Source organism: Morone saxatilis, unplaced genomic scaffold (assembly GCF_004916995.1).
Source record: "Morone saxatilis isolate NCDOM2014 unplaced genomic scaffold, NCSU_SB_2.0 Contig14, whole genome shotgun sequence".
Classification (NCBI taxonomy): domain Eukaryota; kingdom Metazoa; phylum Chordata; class Actinopteri; family Moronidae; genus Morone; species Morone saxatilis.
Genome location: NW_023339696.1, coordinates 14950302 through 14966627, shown reverse-complemented (window position 1 = coordinate 14966627; position 16326 = coordinate 14950302). Strand labels below are relative to the sequence as shown.

Here is a 16326-nt window from a genome sequence, read left to right as displayed (position 1 = left end):
AAAACAATAATTCATGGTTTTACAGTACATGGGGACTATTTCTTGGTCGGGGGCAGTTGCCAGGCAATGAAGACTCCAGGAAGTTACTAGACTCAGCCAAGAAAAAGTTCGGAACATAACCCCTTGAAAAATGGCAAATTTATTTTAACACTTGTTGTGCGGAATAAACAAAGCAGATGTAATGTGTTAATTAGCAAGCATTAGAGGTCCTGGCAGGCGGATCTTGTTAGTTTTTCACAAAGCCAAGCTAGCTTCCCCCCCTTATTTTCAGTCTTTGGGCTAAGTTGGCAGCTGCTGGCTGACAGATGAGAGCAGTATCTATCATCTCATCTAACACTCAGCAAGAAAGCAAATGAGCATATTTCCAAAAACGTCTAATAATTGAACACTGTTCCATATTACTGTAGAAACTGACTTCTAAGATGTCATTGTAAAAAAGACTGGCTGGAAGATAAAAATGCAAATCACTAAATGCGATAATAAAGCCCGGCTTTCCATTCAAGTTGTGGCGACACAGCAGTGGCTCATGAAACAATACTATCCCAGAGAGTTTATTTTGAGGTGCACATCCACCAACACATGTAATAATCTTCCTCAGGGGGTGGGGGGGGGCTGGTACAGGAGGCTGCTAATAACAGCTGCCAGATGTGCAGAGTCCCCTGAGCCTGTGCACATTCTCACAGACAATGGAATGCTTGTGAGGACCCCCAACAGGAAGTGAGGTCAGGGCTCTTGACCCCTCCCCTAAAAGCTTAGTGAGAGCCACAGCAGTGGGCAGCTTGAGTGGTGTGGCCCCTGAAAGGATCCCATCATAAACTCACTGACAGTGAGAAGTCAGTCCATAAAGCCTGTCTACTACACATCCATTACATACTGCACATTCAACCTGCCAGCACTTCAGTGGAGAATACAGAAAGTTAACAACAGAAGCTTTGAAGATGCGCGGTAAAGCCATTAAAGTTGTCTCCACATACTGAGATTGCGGGGTTGAAAGATTTTGGCAATCCCAACAGAAGTATTGCAAAGATGATGATTTTTTCACAAGCTGTTCTTCTCTTTTTTCTTTCCACATACTAGCTGCTGCTGCGGGGGCGGCAGGGATAAGTGCGGTAAAAGCGGTTGCACAATCTCAATCTTTTCTCCCCCAGTAAACCATCAGCAGACATGACATGAGTCAAAGTTGTTGAAACTGTTTGGTAGAGACCAGACGCACGCAATATCAATGCAGGAACTGATGAATTTCAACTGGGGATGTTTCATTTCTACAGGTAGACTGATGAGCAGTGAGGTGCTTTCCTGGTGTACTGTAATCTGATGTCATTCACTTAGTACTATATGTGTACGTCTGGAGAAGTACCACCTGCTTCCTGGACTGTGGTCATGTATAGAAAGAAGTTAAACTGAATCCTCACCCACAACAGTTTTGTTTTGTCTAAACACTCTTTTTCATTTTCTGGTTTCATTTGCACCTTTTCTTTCAATGTTCACTGACAATTCCAGAAGCAAATCTAAATGTATTTAGCACAGAAGCCTTGGAGCTCCTAGATGTTTTGTAAGACAACTAGTAAACACTACAACATTACGGAGCTCCTCTTTCTTATCACAGACACATGACATCATAGCCACTTGGGATGACTTTGACTTTGAGCATAATGACTGTAAAGACATTATTACCTCATCTGGGGTTAGAAAGAGGCAGTTTCAATGATGCTAGCACTTGCCCCTGCTGTATGTGTAGGCACAGCCCTAATGACTAACAAGCCCGGACTTACCTTCACCTCACCCTTCTTATTACAGCTATACCCAGACCTGAGGGAGAATTGAAAAAACTAAAACAATGACTCATCACAAACAACATTCAAAATAGCTTGTGAGAGCAGATCTATTTTCTTTTGCTCCTTTAACACTCTTTTTTTTATACCTCCGTCATAAACCTTTAGATGTGCATTTGCAGCTGACCACTGCTCTCAAGGGAAACTGAGCCAGGATGAGTTGAGCGTGGACTCACTGGTTCATGCTGGGATCTGCAAAGAGAGAGGAAGTGAAGAGGTGGAACATCTGGACTTCATTTGTGTGCTCCAGAGTGGGGAAAAGGTCCAGAAATAGGCTTTAAAAGTATTTTCCATATTAATTGCCGTTTCTATGGCTATTTCGATGCTGAGGCTCGCGACTCGTTATGGGTATATGACGTTTCCATACACTCTGTCTCTCGCGTGTGGGTGTGCGTTTGTGTGTGTGTGTGAGAGTGAGTAAGTGTGTGGCCGCGTATTGTGTGCGCGCCGCCCTGACGCTGAACAGCCCCGTGGAGCTGTTGTTCCCAGAGAGCAGGAGGACAATCAGACGGACTGTTGGATTAGAGCGACAAAAGAGAAAGTGCGATCTCTGTTTTAAGAAGAAAAAAAAGTCTATTCTGTTGAGGTTTTTTTAAAATCGCTCCTCAGTTTTTGGAGTCGTCGCGCTTTCTGGTGATCTTTGTCCGGTTTCCTCGGCGGCGCACAGACCGGCGGAATGGATTTACTACTGGCTAGACAAGACACTAGTCCTCCACCAAAGTTTTGATTGTCATCGTCGCCTCTCGACCCCAGAGCTGAGGGAAAGGCAGCTGAGCTTGACGCGGCATTTGTGGGGACTGGTGGCCACATGTGAGCACATTTGCGGACAAATAGTTGTCGGAGCGTCTTCTCGCTGCTCTCCACTATATCTCTCATGGGGTAAGTAGGGGCACCTTCTCAGCGTAGTGTTAGCCGTAGTGTTGGAGTGACAGTCTGCATGTGCTGCAGCAATCTTAACAAAAGGATTTGACTTGATTTGTGTCTCTGCCATTACTGTAAAATGCTTTTCAGCGTTCAAAGGAGTTCATTTCTTGTTCAGTTCTTTATTTTTTTAAAAACACTCAAACACACAAACTGGTTGCCAACAAACACTATAATAATGACCTGAAAGTCTCAAAATGTCGAAATGTGCCGCTGATTCACAAACACCTATGACACACAGTAGGATGGCCCACATTGAGCAGCACGCCACTAATGCACTTTCATGTGCCACAAGTAGGAACAATGAATGCGTGGACTCCGTGTGACAGCTGCGTTTGTTAAACACAGTGTGCATGTTTTAATGAATAACATTGTGTGTTACATATTAACACACAGGGCTACAGTTGTCGATCATGCAGGAAGGGGTGGGGGGTTTTCTGCATCATACTTTGTCTGCATAGCTGTTGTTGGTGGCTGAGATGAGCTGCGTGCACCCCAAGCGCGTCCTCACAGGGGCCTCCGCACACACACAGGTCCGTGGAGCCGTTGCACAGCCTGCTGCGCCCCCCTCCCCTGTGCTCTGCCCCCTCCGATGTTGTTGAGGCTTGTTCATCCGTCACTCTAAAGAAGGCATTGTATTGAAAGGATGTATTAATAAGACAAAAGCCCCTATTATCCCCATGTACCGGAGTTAATCTCATGGGGCAGGAGATGTGCTCCCCAGAGGAAGGCAGCATAGAGCCTTAACAAGCAAGGTCTTAAAAGACTACTGCATATTGTTGTTAGACATGGAATTTAGCAAAATATACTATACATTTGAATACACACTAACATATTATAGGAAAGTGGATTGTAATTGTATATTGGAATAGAATTTACAGTCGTTTTGGACATTTGCAGGTCTGTACCATCTTTTGCAGGCCTAGTAGTTTATTATAGTAATTTCCTTATCAAACTATATACTGGCCAAACAGCATGTTGTTTCCTTGTGTCCTAAAGAGTTAATCCTGCAGAGAGGGATACATAGGTGTCAGCAGTCCAGTCGTGAGGCATCCTGTTGTGGGAGACTCCTCAAATCACAGTGAGATATGATGATAAGGTGGAGGAACAAATGTTTATTGCATAGATAAAGGCCCCCATCCATCATCCTCTCTCCTGTGGTTGGTCTGGTTCAGTCTGCATGGTGTGTTGCTCATTAGCAAGACTCCCGGCAACTGCAAAGCCTCATAGTGGCATTATGTCAAGCCACAGCAGAGGTTTCAGGGTGAGAAACCAAACTCTCAAATTCACACAAAAAGCCTGCTGAGTTAAGACTAGCATACATCTTACTGTGATAACATCAAGAGTAGGGGGTGAAGAGGAAGCACGCTCAGCAGCATTTTAAAAGGACTATCAAGTGCCGAAGGCCCTGTCAGCAGCTCCATTGATGCTGGTGTTGTGCAAGAGCAGCCTGGCTTGTTTGGGGCGTACACGGCCCGCTCATGGACTCAGGTGCTTCTCCCAGCATGCCTTGGACCGGCTGAAGACAGGGCATGATACAGCCGGCCGGCCGTCTGCGTTTGGCCCATGTGACCACATGGCTCATTGCACCAGAACAACACCTGTCACCCCACCAGGTCTGACTGCTGCCAGTCTTCTTCACACACTTCACCATCCTTGGCCTGGGTGAGAGTAACCCCAGGGTGCTGCGAACAGCGCCAAATTATTGGCCAGACACTCAGCAGCTCCAGGCACACTCAGCCTTTCACAGACATAGAGCACACATGGTATTAGTCTTACCATAGAGGGACTTTAAAATCTTTTATGTTAGAGCACAGGCAGACTGTCTCAGTCCAGCAGCCCATGACATCATAAGTTCAGGGTCTGTATGTTGCTGACCCAGCTCACTGTGCTCAGTGGCCCGGTTTTCCTCTAAAGATGACTGCTGTAATCGGACCCTTCTCAATGGGGACTGCCAGAGATACCGTGAGAAATGAAGACGAATAAATGAGCTGAATAAATAAATAGATGTATAAGTGCATGGCTGGGTAAATAAATTAATGGTAATTCAGCAGTGGGAACTGGATTTGCGGGACTTTTTTTTAATGGAGCAGGTCACTAGGGGGTTGAAGGCGGGGATGGGCGGTGGGTGGGTGGTGTCGATCTCTGAAGGATGCTCGGGTTTCAGTTCAGGCCTGAGAGCGGTCTGCTTATAGGAAACAGCAAGAAGGCTTTTCCTTTGGGAGACTGACTTCTCTTTTGTTGTCTATACTCACCACTTTATTCAGCCAGATCGGACACTGAAAGATCAGAGGAGCAACCCGCCAGAGGCACCCTGGCTTTTACCTGGTTAAATGAAACCAGTCAGAGGTCCTTACATAACTTTCAAAAAAGAATAGGAGCCAGATCATAGGAGACAATGCATGCGTTTATACTTTGCCTTTGTTTTGTCGTCTTTCTCTGTGATATTATTAGTGTTCTGCAGACAGTCAGCTGGGTTCTGCAGGCTCAGAGTTCTAGCTGGTACTCCCACCATTGCCTGAAAAACACTTTCCTTGGGTGTGGCAGCTGGAGCAAAATAAACGCCTTCTGTTCGCAAGCTGCTGAAGCGCAAGTCACAACACACAGCTGACAGCATGTAGCTTTATGATTCACAGCCAAGAGCTGGGAGTGTCTGAGATCAGAGAAATAAATATGGCGTCCTCTTCTTTTTACCCATTTTGTAAACGTAAGTGAAAATAGTTTGCATTTGCTTTTTGCTGGCAGGTAGAGAAATGCATGTGCACAAAACAACCTTTCTGAGTCACAAGAAGATGCTGTCAGTGCTGTTCGGAGTATTATATAAACATTTACATAAGCTAATGTTTGGTGGAGAAAAAAAGTGTCTCTTTGACTATTTTAGGAAGGTGTTTTAACCAGTGAAAGAACCCATTAGCTTTAAAGTATCTTCTTACATTCCTTTTCCACTTGAGGGACTTGGACAAACTATAAGACCCCCCATGACCAGGCGCTGATGCTTGTAGCAGCATGCCAGGATTTCCTGACGCTTTCTGGGGTGGGGATAAGGCTGTTCTTCTTCTGTCACATTTCAAACTTGTATCAGCCCTTGTTCCAAAAACGCTGCCAGTTGGAAATAATGCTGCAAATGGTTTTTAGAGCTCTGACAGGCATTTTTCATTGTGCAGTATTGCTCCACGGAGAGGAACATTACAAATCTTTCAGATTCAATGACAAGTAGATTGAATACAAGGTTTCTGGTTACTGCTGTGGCTTTGGATGGGATCTGTAGCACTTTGCAACCTCTCTTTAGGTTATGCATTGTGATGATTTATGTACTGGATGGGAACAACCTCACACTGTCTTTTCTAGCGGCAGGCTTAATCAGTGTGGTCATGTCGTGGTTTACAGATTTCTGGTCATTCTCAGCACTCACTCTAGAGCGATCTTGGAGCAGGTACACATGAAGATGCTGTGGTTTTGGAGACCTCCTCCTCATCTTTCTTCTTCTTTCTTGGAAGCCTTTGTTACCCGGTCAGCTTTGTTTGTGCAGCTGGAAAACTCCACAGGATTACTTCAACACCCCACCTCCCCAGATCCAAAAGTAAGCTGGAGACAGTTTTCTTGGATTTTGAATTGCCCCATGCAGCCAGTGAAAGCCTGTTGAAGCCATTCCTTTTGTTTGGATCTGAAAGTTAACTTAGTTTCTCTTCCTAATAAGCTCTTTCAGATTTTCTAATGACTGACTTTCAAAATGAGGCAAAATTGCCAACTGTGATGGTCTGTTTTGTTAAAAAAAAAAAGCTATTAAGATTGTTTATCCTGTCAAAGCCTCTGTTTCAGTCTTTCCAGGCTTAAAGACATGATGGAATTAACCTCCAGCCAAACACAAGCTGGGTCATGACAGAGGCCAGACTGCTCCATTGCAATAGACAGATTGTGTGGAAGTGGGTTCTGTTTACGTCAAACTAATATGACAACTGCTCAAACATGTCCATTTCAGATGAGCCTCGTCTAAGTCAAAGTCAAGTAGCTGTTGTCTCGTACCCTCTGAAAAGCAACACCACACTTTCTGACCTGTTATTTTTTACAAAATATCCTTTGGCAAGGCACTCTGCCCAAACCTTGCATAAGGCTCGGTAAAGTTACATAAAAAACCAAGTTGTTTAAAGTGGTGCCTTTTCTTTAATTTTTTTTTACTTGTGTAAGGTTGCCAGGAAGTAAAACAGACATAGTATCCCTCCAAAAATCTATAATATTAAATACCCTTGGGTCTCATTCCATGCGCACATTCACTGGTCTTTAAATGCAGGTTGTAACTGTACTGGCCCTACACAAATATTTCTTTTACAGTTTAAGATATGATGTTCTCATGCCAGAAAGACTGAGTTTTTCAAGAAATAAATGTTCTCTTCAAAGCAAGAAATTATTAAATTGTATAAAATACAGAGGAACAACTGTGGAATGTGTGGACACAACAATGTTCCCTCTCCAGGCAACCATGTTTTTCTCCAACAACAGAGCCGTGTTTAATGGATCTGTGTTTGCCAGAGGAGTCTGGAGTTGTTTTCCAATGCTGGACCACGAGGAGAGATGGAGGGCCTCCATCAATTCATCATCTTATCAGTGGGCACTAGGCAGAAGCAATCAGGGTGGCTTTGTACCCCATGTGTTAGATGGTATCATTTTCCATTGTACAGTGCTTTGCTTTGTCGCCAGCACCTTCCCTTCTCTCCTCTGCTGTGTCTTTGATTTTGACATGCTGTCCTATGACTGGCTGTAATGATGTTAAGTGCACTGAAAATTACTGCAACATCAGGGGAACAAACCTGAGTGTCACAGTCACAGCAACCATTCACGCTACCGAAATACACAATTGCATATGTTGTTACGTGTCCTGTTCACTAGCACGCCATACAGCAAATAATCACATGGTCTCTCATGGCAACATCACACTTTCCCAACGAAGGAACAGAACATGAGAAGGGGTGGAGTTCAAGGTCTAGCAAAAGAGTAGAATGGGAGCAAGGAGCCAGGACAAAAGAGACCTAAAAGAGGGTTCAAAGCCATTCATTAGGGGAGATCTTATTGTTGAAACAAGTACATGGGAAAGTGTGAGAGGGTCAGAGTGGCTGAAACTTGAATCAAGCATTCACACTTAAGGTTTCTGATGCAGACCAGCCAGACCTGATCTAACTCCACACAGCAGCCAGTGTGCGCATATATTAAAGACAGCATGTGGTTAACACTTGTTTACCTATATAACACAATCAATCCAAAGCTGAGCAGCATTGTTCTGTGGTTTAGCGCTGTTCCATGGAAAGGTACAGTATATTCTATGAATCGTTATTTTACTTTCTCATAGTAGTTCTCACACATCTCAGAACAGTTTGCACATGCATGCTTTGGAAAAACATAAATGTGTCTTCAAGGATTAATTTTTAAAATTATTCAGTAAAGCTACATAACATACATTTTTGCACTGACAGGAAGATTTAAGATGCATACACAGTTCTGGGAAATGTTTTTATGCAGCGCTTCAGAGCTTCCTGAATCGAGAGCTGATTGCATAGTATGCGCTGTAATGAAGTCTTTAATAGGGGACCATAAGAACATGTCTGTCCCAGATGTGTGCTAAATAAATCCTTCTTGATGTGCATTTAATCACCTCTTTGTGGCCTTGTCTTTTGATCTTTGTGGTGAAGTTTAAAATATATGGGAGGAGGGGGGGGTGTTAGAGTGAGGAGGATGAGGCTCTGCAAATCAGGGAGCAGCATGAAAGGGAAATATGCTAAATAGAGCGATATAAAAACATGAATAATATGGAAGCTAGTGACTTAAGTTGACAAGAATGGTCCAAAGGTATTACAGTAATTGCCTCTCAGGCGCCACCCTTGGAGATCCCCCACCCCCTGATGGGGCAGACTAGGGGGGAGGATGTCTGCCGGTCATGCGGGTTATGGCTCCTGAGGCTGTATGATGCCCTTCTTTACGCAGCTCTTTGTCTCCAGCTCCTCTCACTGCCACTCTAAGAGCCAGGGCACATAAACAGCTGCTATAGATAAAGCATTGCAAAGTTGCGGAGAGGAACAGAAAACAAGACACTCAAGTCACTATGAAACACACACACACAGAAAAATATGCTTTTTGTTCCTGACTGAACTGTGTTGACAGCCTGGACCCCTCAGAAGAGGCTGTACCCAAACTGTCAAACTGTTTGACGAGTGAAAGGGCAATGCCTAATTATATGATGAAACCCCATGTATTGGGGACAACCACTCCCCTAATATCTATCAGCTTATATGCCGCTTTAATGAAGCATGATTGTGTTAGCATAATAACGGTCAATGAGAGAGGAAGGTTTTTTTCTTGGAGCTAAAATTAAACCTCGAACACACAGTGGAAGACCAAGAGGGAACCATTTTATCTGTCAGAAAAAAGGAACTATTTTGTTCTTTCCCTCTCATCTAATGCGGGTATGCAGACACTGATGCAAACGTCCAATAAATACTTCTGTATTCCTTTTTGTCAAAAAAAAGGATGTGATAAGTGATCTGCAACATGGTTTGGCAAGTTATAAACCTCTCTGCCAGTTTTTTTGGGGGGTTGAGATTGTTGTTGTTCCCCCAGTTGAGTTCCTCTCCAAGAAACTGTGAGATATTGCAGGCCACCATCTCATATCTCTCAGTCTGTTCTGCCTCTCCACTGTGCAAGTTACAGCCTGACACTCACACAGGCTCTCTTCTTTCTGGTTTACTCGCTTACTTCCCCTTAAAACCCCTAGTTTTCGTTTGTCTGGTGATTTTATGAGCTGTGTCATGTTTCAAAACAAGAAATCCTGTCGACTTATTTGCTTGTCTTTCACTCCTCCGGCTTGTCTTTCACTCCTCCGTCGTCAGCCCACACTCTAAGGACACACTGTCCTTAGAGTACAAGACTACGATGTGAAAAGTTACTGTCAGAATGTTTCAGCCTTTCTGTCTCAAGATTTTACTACTTTAATTTGCAGTGTTTAGGAAATATCAGTTAACTGTAAATATCATATAGATAAAAGTGACTGCATGCTTTGTAGTTTTAATATTGTCTGTTGACTGCTGAAGAAAACCTACCACAGTAGGAAGTTGAGATTGCTGATGCTTAGGGGCTTAGTTTGACCTCAAACAGCTATCCATGTTTTCTTTGTCAGCTGTGCGTCTTTATAGTCACTGTTTTGAGCGTCAGTTTTATCAGTAAGCGTGGCTTCTAACAGAGATAACAGTGACAGCTTAAGATAAACTCAGGCAGTTATGACTGTTCTGGGATTATTTTGACCTTATAGAGGAGACACTGCTAAATAAGGGTCAATGTGTGTGACTGTTTAGTCTGTGCCTTGACCAATGTCATTTGAAGGACCAGGATGCAGGTCAGTCATGTAACAGCAGCAATGTGAACCCTCTTCATCCCAGTTACAGTGATACTGAAAACATTAATGCTTTTTCCTGGAAATTGACTGTGAACAATCAATAGTGTTACTGTGGTGATGTGAAAAGATTTCACACATACAGCCCTCAGGCTCAGTGATGGATAGAGCGGCAAGAGACACTGCAGCCACCTGCCAGCAGATACGGTCCATCACTGTGTTTTCTGTCCTTGCACAGCGTGACTGCATGGAGTTGCTCAATGCAAAAAGGCCTGCCTTAACGGGCCCATGTGTGCAGTGGCTTGTGACGGCTTAGAGGAGCACTGAGCTGCTGAAGTGTAAAGACAAGGAAGTATAGTATGTCATCACTGATAAAGTTTAAGAAACAGAAAAGTGGAGGGAACTGTGGGTGTTCTTTAAGCATGCATCTTTCAGTTTTGTCATTTCCTTAGAATTAAAACTGCCTGTGGTAGCAGTGGTGAAACTTTGCGGTGGTAATAGTTAGTTGTATTTTTCCTGCGTGTCTGACATGTCAACACTTGAAGGGAAATATTCTGACTACATTGCTGTGCTTTGCACATGGAATTTTCCTTCTAGGGGCCACAGCTCTCCTCCACTCTATAAGATCACATTCACACCTTTTGCTCAGAGGTTTTACCTTGAAACATTATTTCTGCTGTTTAGTCGGCTATCTCCAGCTTTCCAGTGTGTAACACACGAAGTTGCTATTTCCCAGAAATGCTAAACAGTATTACTTTCTCATGTGAGTGCTGGTCATCATGGTTGCAGCACCCAGGCTGTTCTTTGGTCTATAGGTCACTTAGGAGATTAGAGGGGAGAAGAAAGATGTAGTGTTGACTGATGCCATTTACAGTTACAGTAAAGCACTCTTAGAGGTAAGCTATAGACTGATATCACCTTAAAAGACAAACAGGAAAGAACAAATCACAGCAGCATATGCTTTCTGTGTATCCATGATGGATTACCTTGTGGCTGTTCTTAATTTATTCCAGAAGAAAAGCCTGGTGTACAGTTGTACAGGAAGTCATTAAATATCCCTCAAATGGAAAATGTACATAATTAACTTTTTCATATTACAGTCCTTACAAAGAAGACATTTCTGTTACAGCCTCATGCCACTGGTTTTTGAGGACAGATTATGGAGAGATACACTTGACCATGCTGTGAAAACAGAGGCTATATTGGTACTATGTTGCCACTACAGCGGACTGTGAGCAGGGAGTGCGAAAAGCTGATGGAGAAAGATGTGTTACAGGATGTTACAGACCGCAAACTGCTCGACAGTGAAACCTGCTGAGTGATTCTTTTAAACAAACAGTAAACACATTGCAATGCAAACAAGATAAGCTGCAAATGTAAACTACTCAAATACAAGGTTAGACACTGCTCTTATCTAAGCCAAAATGTTTGTGGGAGATTGTACATGTGAATGAAAGTGTGTGTACACAGAAATGCAGGGTTTTAGTAAAATGTAATAGGTAGCAGGTGGCTATAATGGTGTGGTGTTGCCCTGGTTTTTGGTGAGCAGACGCTCTGCTAATTGGGGCTTATCAGGTGCTTCTGTGAAAAACACCTGAGGCTTTTGTGGAGCCGTCAGTCCCATGATGGAGAGGGGAACTCTGTCTCCTGTTAGGATTAGGAGACAACAAGAATCAGCTTTCAGCAGCAACCATCGCTCCCATTTGAATCATCTTTGGATGTTAAAATCTAGGCTGTTTATGCACCAATTTGCAACTGTGGTTCCATGGTTGTAATGTTGTATGTGTGGTTGTGAGAAGTAGGCATAGCTGAGAAAATTCAAAATAAACCATGGTAACGGTGCTATTTGACAAGACCACAAAAGCATCTCTGCATCACTCATCAAATCATGAGAAACAGGTAGCTTTGGTGATGCTTACAGAAGCTTTCTGATAGGATATCCTGTTTCATTTCACAGGTGTCTGTCTCTTTGACTTCCTTTGTGTCTTTGACACTAATTTATACCCTGCTACCTTTATCTGATTATTTCTAGATAGGATAGTATGCTATTTGTCCTTCTGTAATCTCTTAACACCATCGCCTACAACATCATTATATATATAATGATGTTGTAGGTGATGGTGATGTTTCTATCTACATGATGGTGATGTTTCTATCTACAGAGCGATTGGGTCCTCTTCTATGGAGTCCGTAGAATGTGCATTCATTGCAAAGGTGAATACAGGTGAATAGATTGGACGTTTATACCGGAAATACTACACGACATCAGATGCACAATAAATATATTTAAATATACTTTTGAGGAGTGGTGTAATAGAATTCCCCTGCCTCTGGTTGTGTGATTATTATAATATGATTATTTTTGTACACTTTTGAACTTTGAATGTTGATCAGTTCTTAGAATACTAAGTATACAGTTAGTATTCTATAAACACTTAACTAGTAATGTTATCTATTTTTTGAATACTTAAACTATTCTGTAAATATACTGTACAGTATAGTCTTTTGGGGTTTATGCTGCTGTTGTTATCCCATTGTGTTAGATAGGAATGGAGTCATTGGTCAACATGGTGGAACAACATTTTTGACAATGTGTTATGTCTACTGTGAAACTGTGACAGTGATGTCTGGGTCGAACAAAGGGCACAACTTTGATGATGGTTCAGCTGGGAGGGGTTACGTAGCAGGAAGTCTGCACTCCTGTCGTCCAATCACAGTGGAAGCGTCTGAATGGCACCCGGCAGGTAGAGGGGCAGGGCAGGGCTGCGACGAGACAGTGTTGCAGGGAAACCAGTCCGTCAGGTTTCCCACACACAGTGAAATCCCTTAGTGACAAACGCCAAGGACTGCAGGTGACAGGAGGACCTCGAGCTGTCTACACAATACATGACAGAACTGTCCAGGGAAAACCTGGCAGAGCTGAGACAAAAGATAGAGCAAAGCAAACCAGCGTGTTTTTTTTTCTCTTAGCAGACTGGACACTGTAGACACACACAACTAGTCTATGTCGGCTGACTTTTCCAATAATAAAGTCATTATAGGCTGAAATAATGTAACCTAATGTAATTACGCTGGTGCAGCTGGCACATGTGCTCAGCCTCAAGCCTCCTATTTGTGTCTATTAATGGAACAAAAAAGGATGGTGGGGAGACAAGCTGTCCTGATACAGCGGTTCTGATCGTAGAGTGCTCAACTTTAAATACATTTCTGTGATGATATAGTTGCAGCAGCCAAATGGAAGTGCGCTGTCCCATTATTAAGGCTGAAGGGCAAGGCTCTCCACACTGAAGGAGACTATTGTTCTTTGTTCCTGCTTGAGGAAGCAGTGTGCTGGTTATTACTGGCAACCAATAGCAGCTGTGCGTCGAAGCTGCATACATGCAGGGGAATTCTATACAATTCTATGTCTGTCACAATTAGCTGTGTGTGTGAAGATCGTGCAGAGTGAAATTCAGTGCAGTGCAACGAGTCATATGGATCAATTTGTGTGTGTGGACGTCACAGTGATGTCTCAGATTCCTGCCTTTGTGTCCAGATGCCGTTCCACATGCATGCTCTCTGTCTGGCTTTGTCTCGCTCCCTCTCAATCTTTCAGTCCCTCGGGTTTTGAGTCGAAGTGCACCAGAACAGAGAAGAGGTACAGTCCCAGTTTCCACTAAAGGTTTCCAGTTAAGAGCTGCTGCAGCCATTCAGGCTAGTTGCATCAGTGTTCAATTACCTCTGGAGCTGGGCTGCAGAGGGATCCTGTTACTTTTGACAGGTTTAAGACACCAGCTCCACCTCTAATTAGATTTCCAGAGCCTCCAACTTTCCTTTGTTTTCAGGCCTGTAGCTGCAGTCCATTTTGTTTTGTTTTGTTTATAGGTTTCTCCTTGAAAAAAAATCTAACAAAATGCTTGGAAAGCACCTTATGACACAATGTCATTATGTATGTAAAGTAATTATTCTGACATGGCCTCAGTATAACGCACACAAAGTGGAAAATCTTTGGTGTACTGAACACTTTGAACACAAAATTACAATATGTCATATGCAAATGTCAAGTCTTACAAAGCTGTTTTTCACACACTCAGGGAAGCTCCCATCCTTTCCTTCTCGAGTATCTATTTGATTTGCTGTTGACATTTGTGAACTGGTTGGAGGGGGCAGGTTAGGATGAAGAAGTCTGGCTGATCCACAAGCTAATCTGAAGTTTCAAGAGGTAGCTCACTGGAATGGAATGGTTCGATCCCCACAACAATGCCGTGTGTTGACAGCCGAGTGCTCGGACGGGGTTAGTGGAATGTCCCCTTCAGACTGTGAGCGCAGCCCTTTGTCTGAGCACCAGCACTCTGCCTCATAGACTATTTATCCTTCTACCTGGAGATGATCTGTCTACACAGGTTCACCATAAAAAACAAAGATCTTTTATAATAATGTACAACTCCCTTGCCAGCAACGGAATTATTTATTTCCATTCCTTTTGTACCGCGAAAATGCTGCAACCTGTCTGCGTGGGTGTTCAGTTTGCGATGTAACAAATGGACACAGTGAATGCGGTGCGTTCACTCTGTATATGGCCATTCATTTATGCGATTTGTTGGCCTTAAAATGTCAACTCTTCATTATGAATCTGTCTATCTGCAAGATCATCTCAAGGACATGGATAATAAGGGGTGTTGAAATTGTGGTCTACTGCTGTTCCTCCACTCTTTGACTTTGGGTCATTGTAATGACTTCTTCGAGTCAATTCAAACACATTAAAACATGTTTCCACTGCACAGACTGAGAAATAGGTTGTTGCCTGGTTAATTTGTTTTGAGTTTGACCAGTGCATTGTGTCATCTTTGTTAAAAATGTGTTTTCTTTTATCACAGTTTATTTCATTGCAATAAGTAACCCAGGCCTTCTCTTCCTTTCTGTGTCTGCAGGTGACCCACATAGAACTCTTCAGATGTGACTGTGGGACAGGCAGTCTCCCTCCCATCCTGGGCCCTCTTCCTGTCCTTAAAGGCAACGATTATTTGCTTAGACACTCCAACTCCACTGTGTGAATGAATCTTTGCCGTAAAGCCGCTGTGCTCTGCCACCCTGTCACCATGAAGAGCAAGTATTCCCAGTACTACAATAAGAGTCTGATCCACTCCTATTATGCATTTGCTAAGAACATGAGCACTCAGGAGGTGGACAAACGTATTGAGAATAAAAAACAGCTCACCACCCTCAACATTGTCATCGTGGTCCTCTGCACCATCATCATCCTGGAGAATCTGCTGGTCCTAATTGCTGTCTTTCGCAACAAGAAGTTCCACTCTGCAATGTTTTTCTTCATCGGCAACCTGGCATTCTCTGACCTGCTGGCAGGCTCGGCCTACATAGCCAACATTTTTCTATCAGGGTCAAGGACCTTTGAGCTGATGCCTGTGCAGTGGTTCATTCGGGAGGGTACGGCGTTTATTGCTCTGGCAGCTTCAGTCTTCAGCTTGCTGGCGATAGCTATAGAACGCTATATTGCTATCACCAAGGTGAAGGTGTATGGCTCCAACAAAACATGCCGGATGTTTCTTTTGATAGGAGCTTGTTGGGTCACCTCCATCCTGCTCGGAGGACTTCCCATTATCGGCTGGAACTGCATCAACAATCTCCCTGAATGCTCAGCAGTTCTGCCACTCTACTCAAAGAAATACATCCTCTTTGTTGTCACCATTTTCAGCCTCATACTCCTCTCTATTGGCATCCTATATGTGAAGATCTATTTGATTGTACGCTCCAGCCACCAGGAAGCGACCAACTCGCCGGCCTATGCCCTTTTGAAAACTGTGACTATAGTGCTGGGTGTCTTCATCATGTGCTGGCTGCCTGCTTTTACCATCCTCCTCCTAGATTCATCTTGCAGGATACAATTTTGCCCTATCCTCTCCAAAGCAGACATCTTTTTTGGCTTTGCCACTCTGAACTCAGCGCTTAACCCAGTGATCTACACGCTGCGCAGCAAGGACATGAGAAAAGAGTTTCTGCGTGTGTTGTGCTGCTGGGGGGTGCTGCAAAGTGGGCGGCCCTCTGACCGTTGTCTGGTCCCTCTAAAGAGCTCCAGCTCTCTGGAACACTGCACCAACAAACACGAACACCAGACCACACCAATCATGCAAGATTGTACCACATGTGTCTGATATGGTGCACACACATCACAGTGCTTGTCTGTGTGTGTGTGTGTGCGTG

General features: G+C 43.6%; 1 protein-coding gene across 1 annotated transcript; it reads left to right on the top strand.

Annotated features, from left to right (window-relative positions):
* Positions 1-1841: 1841 nt before the first annotated feature.
* s1pr2 (sphingosine-1-phosphate receptor 2) lies at positions 1842-16320 on the top strand. Its single transcript, XM_035654867.1, has 2 exons — positions 1842-2711; positions 15039-16320. The coding sequence occupies exon 2, from the start codon at positions 15162-15164 to the stop codon at positions 16275-16277; it is 1116 nt and encodes a 371-aa protein (XP_035510760.1). The 5' UTR covers positions 1842-2711; positions 15039-15161; the 3' UTR covers positions 16278-16320.
* The last annotated feature ends 6 nt before the right edge of the window (positions 16321-16326 follow it).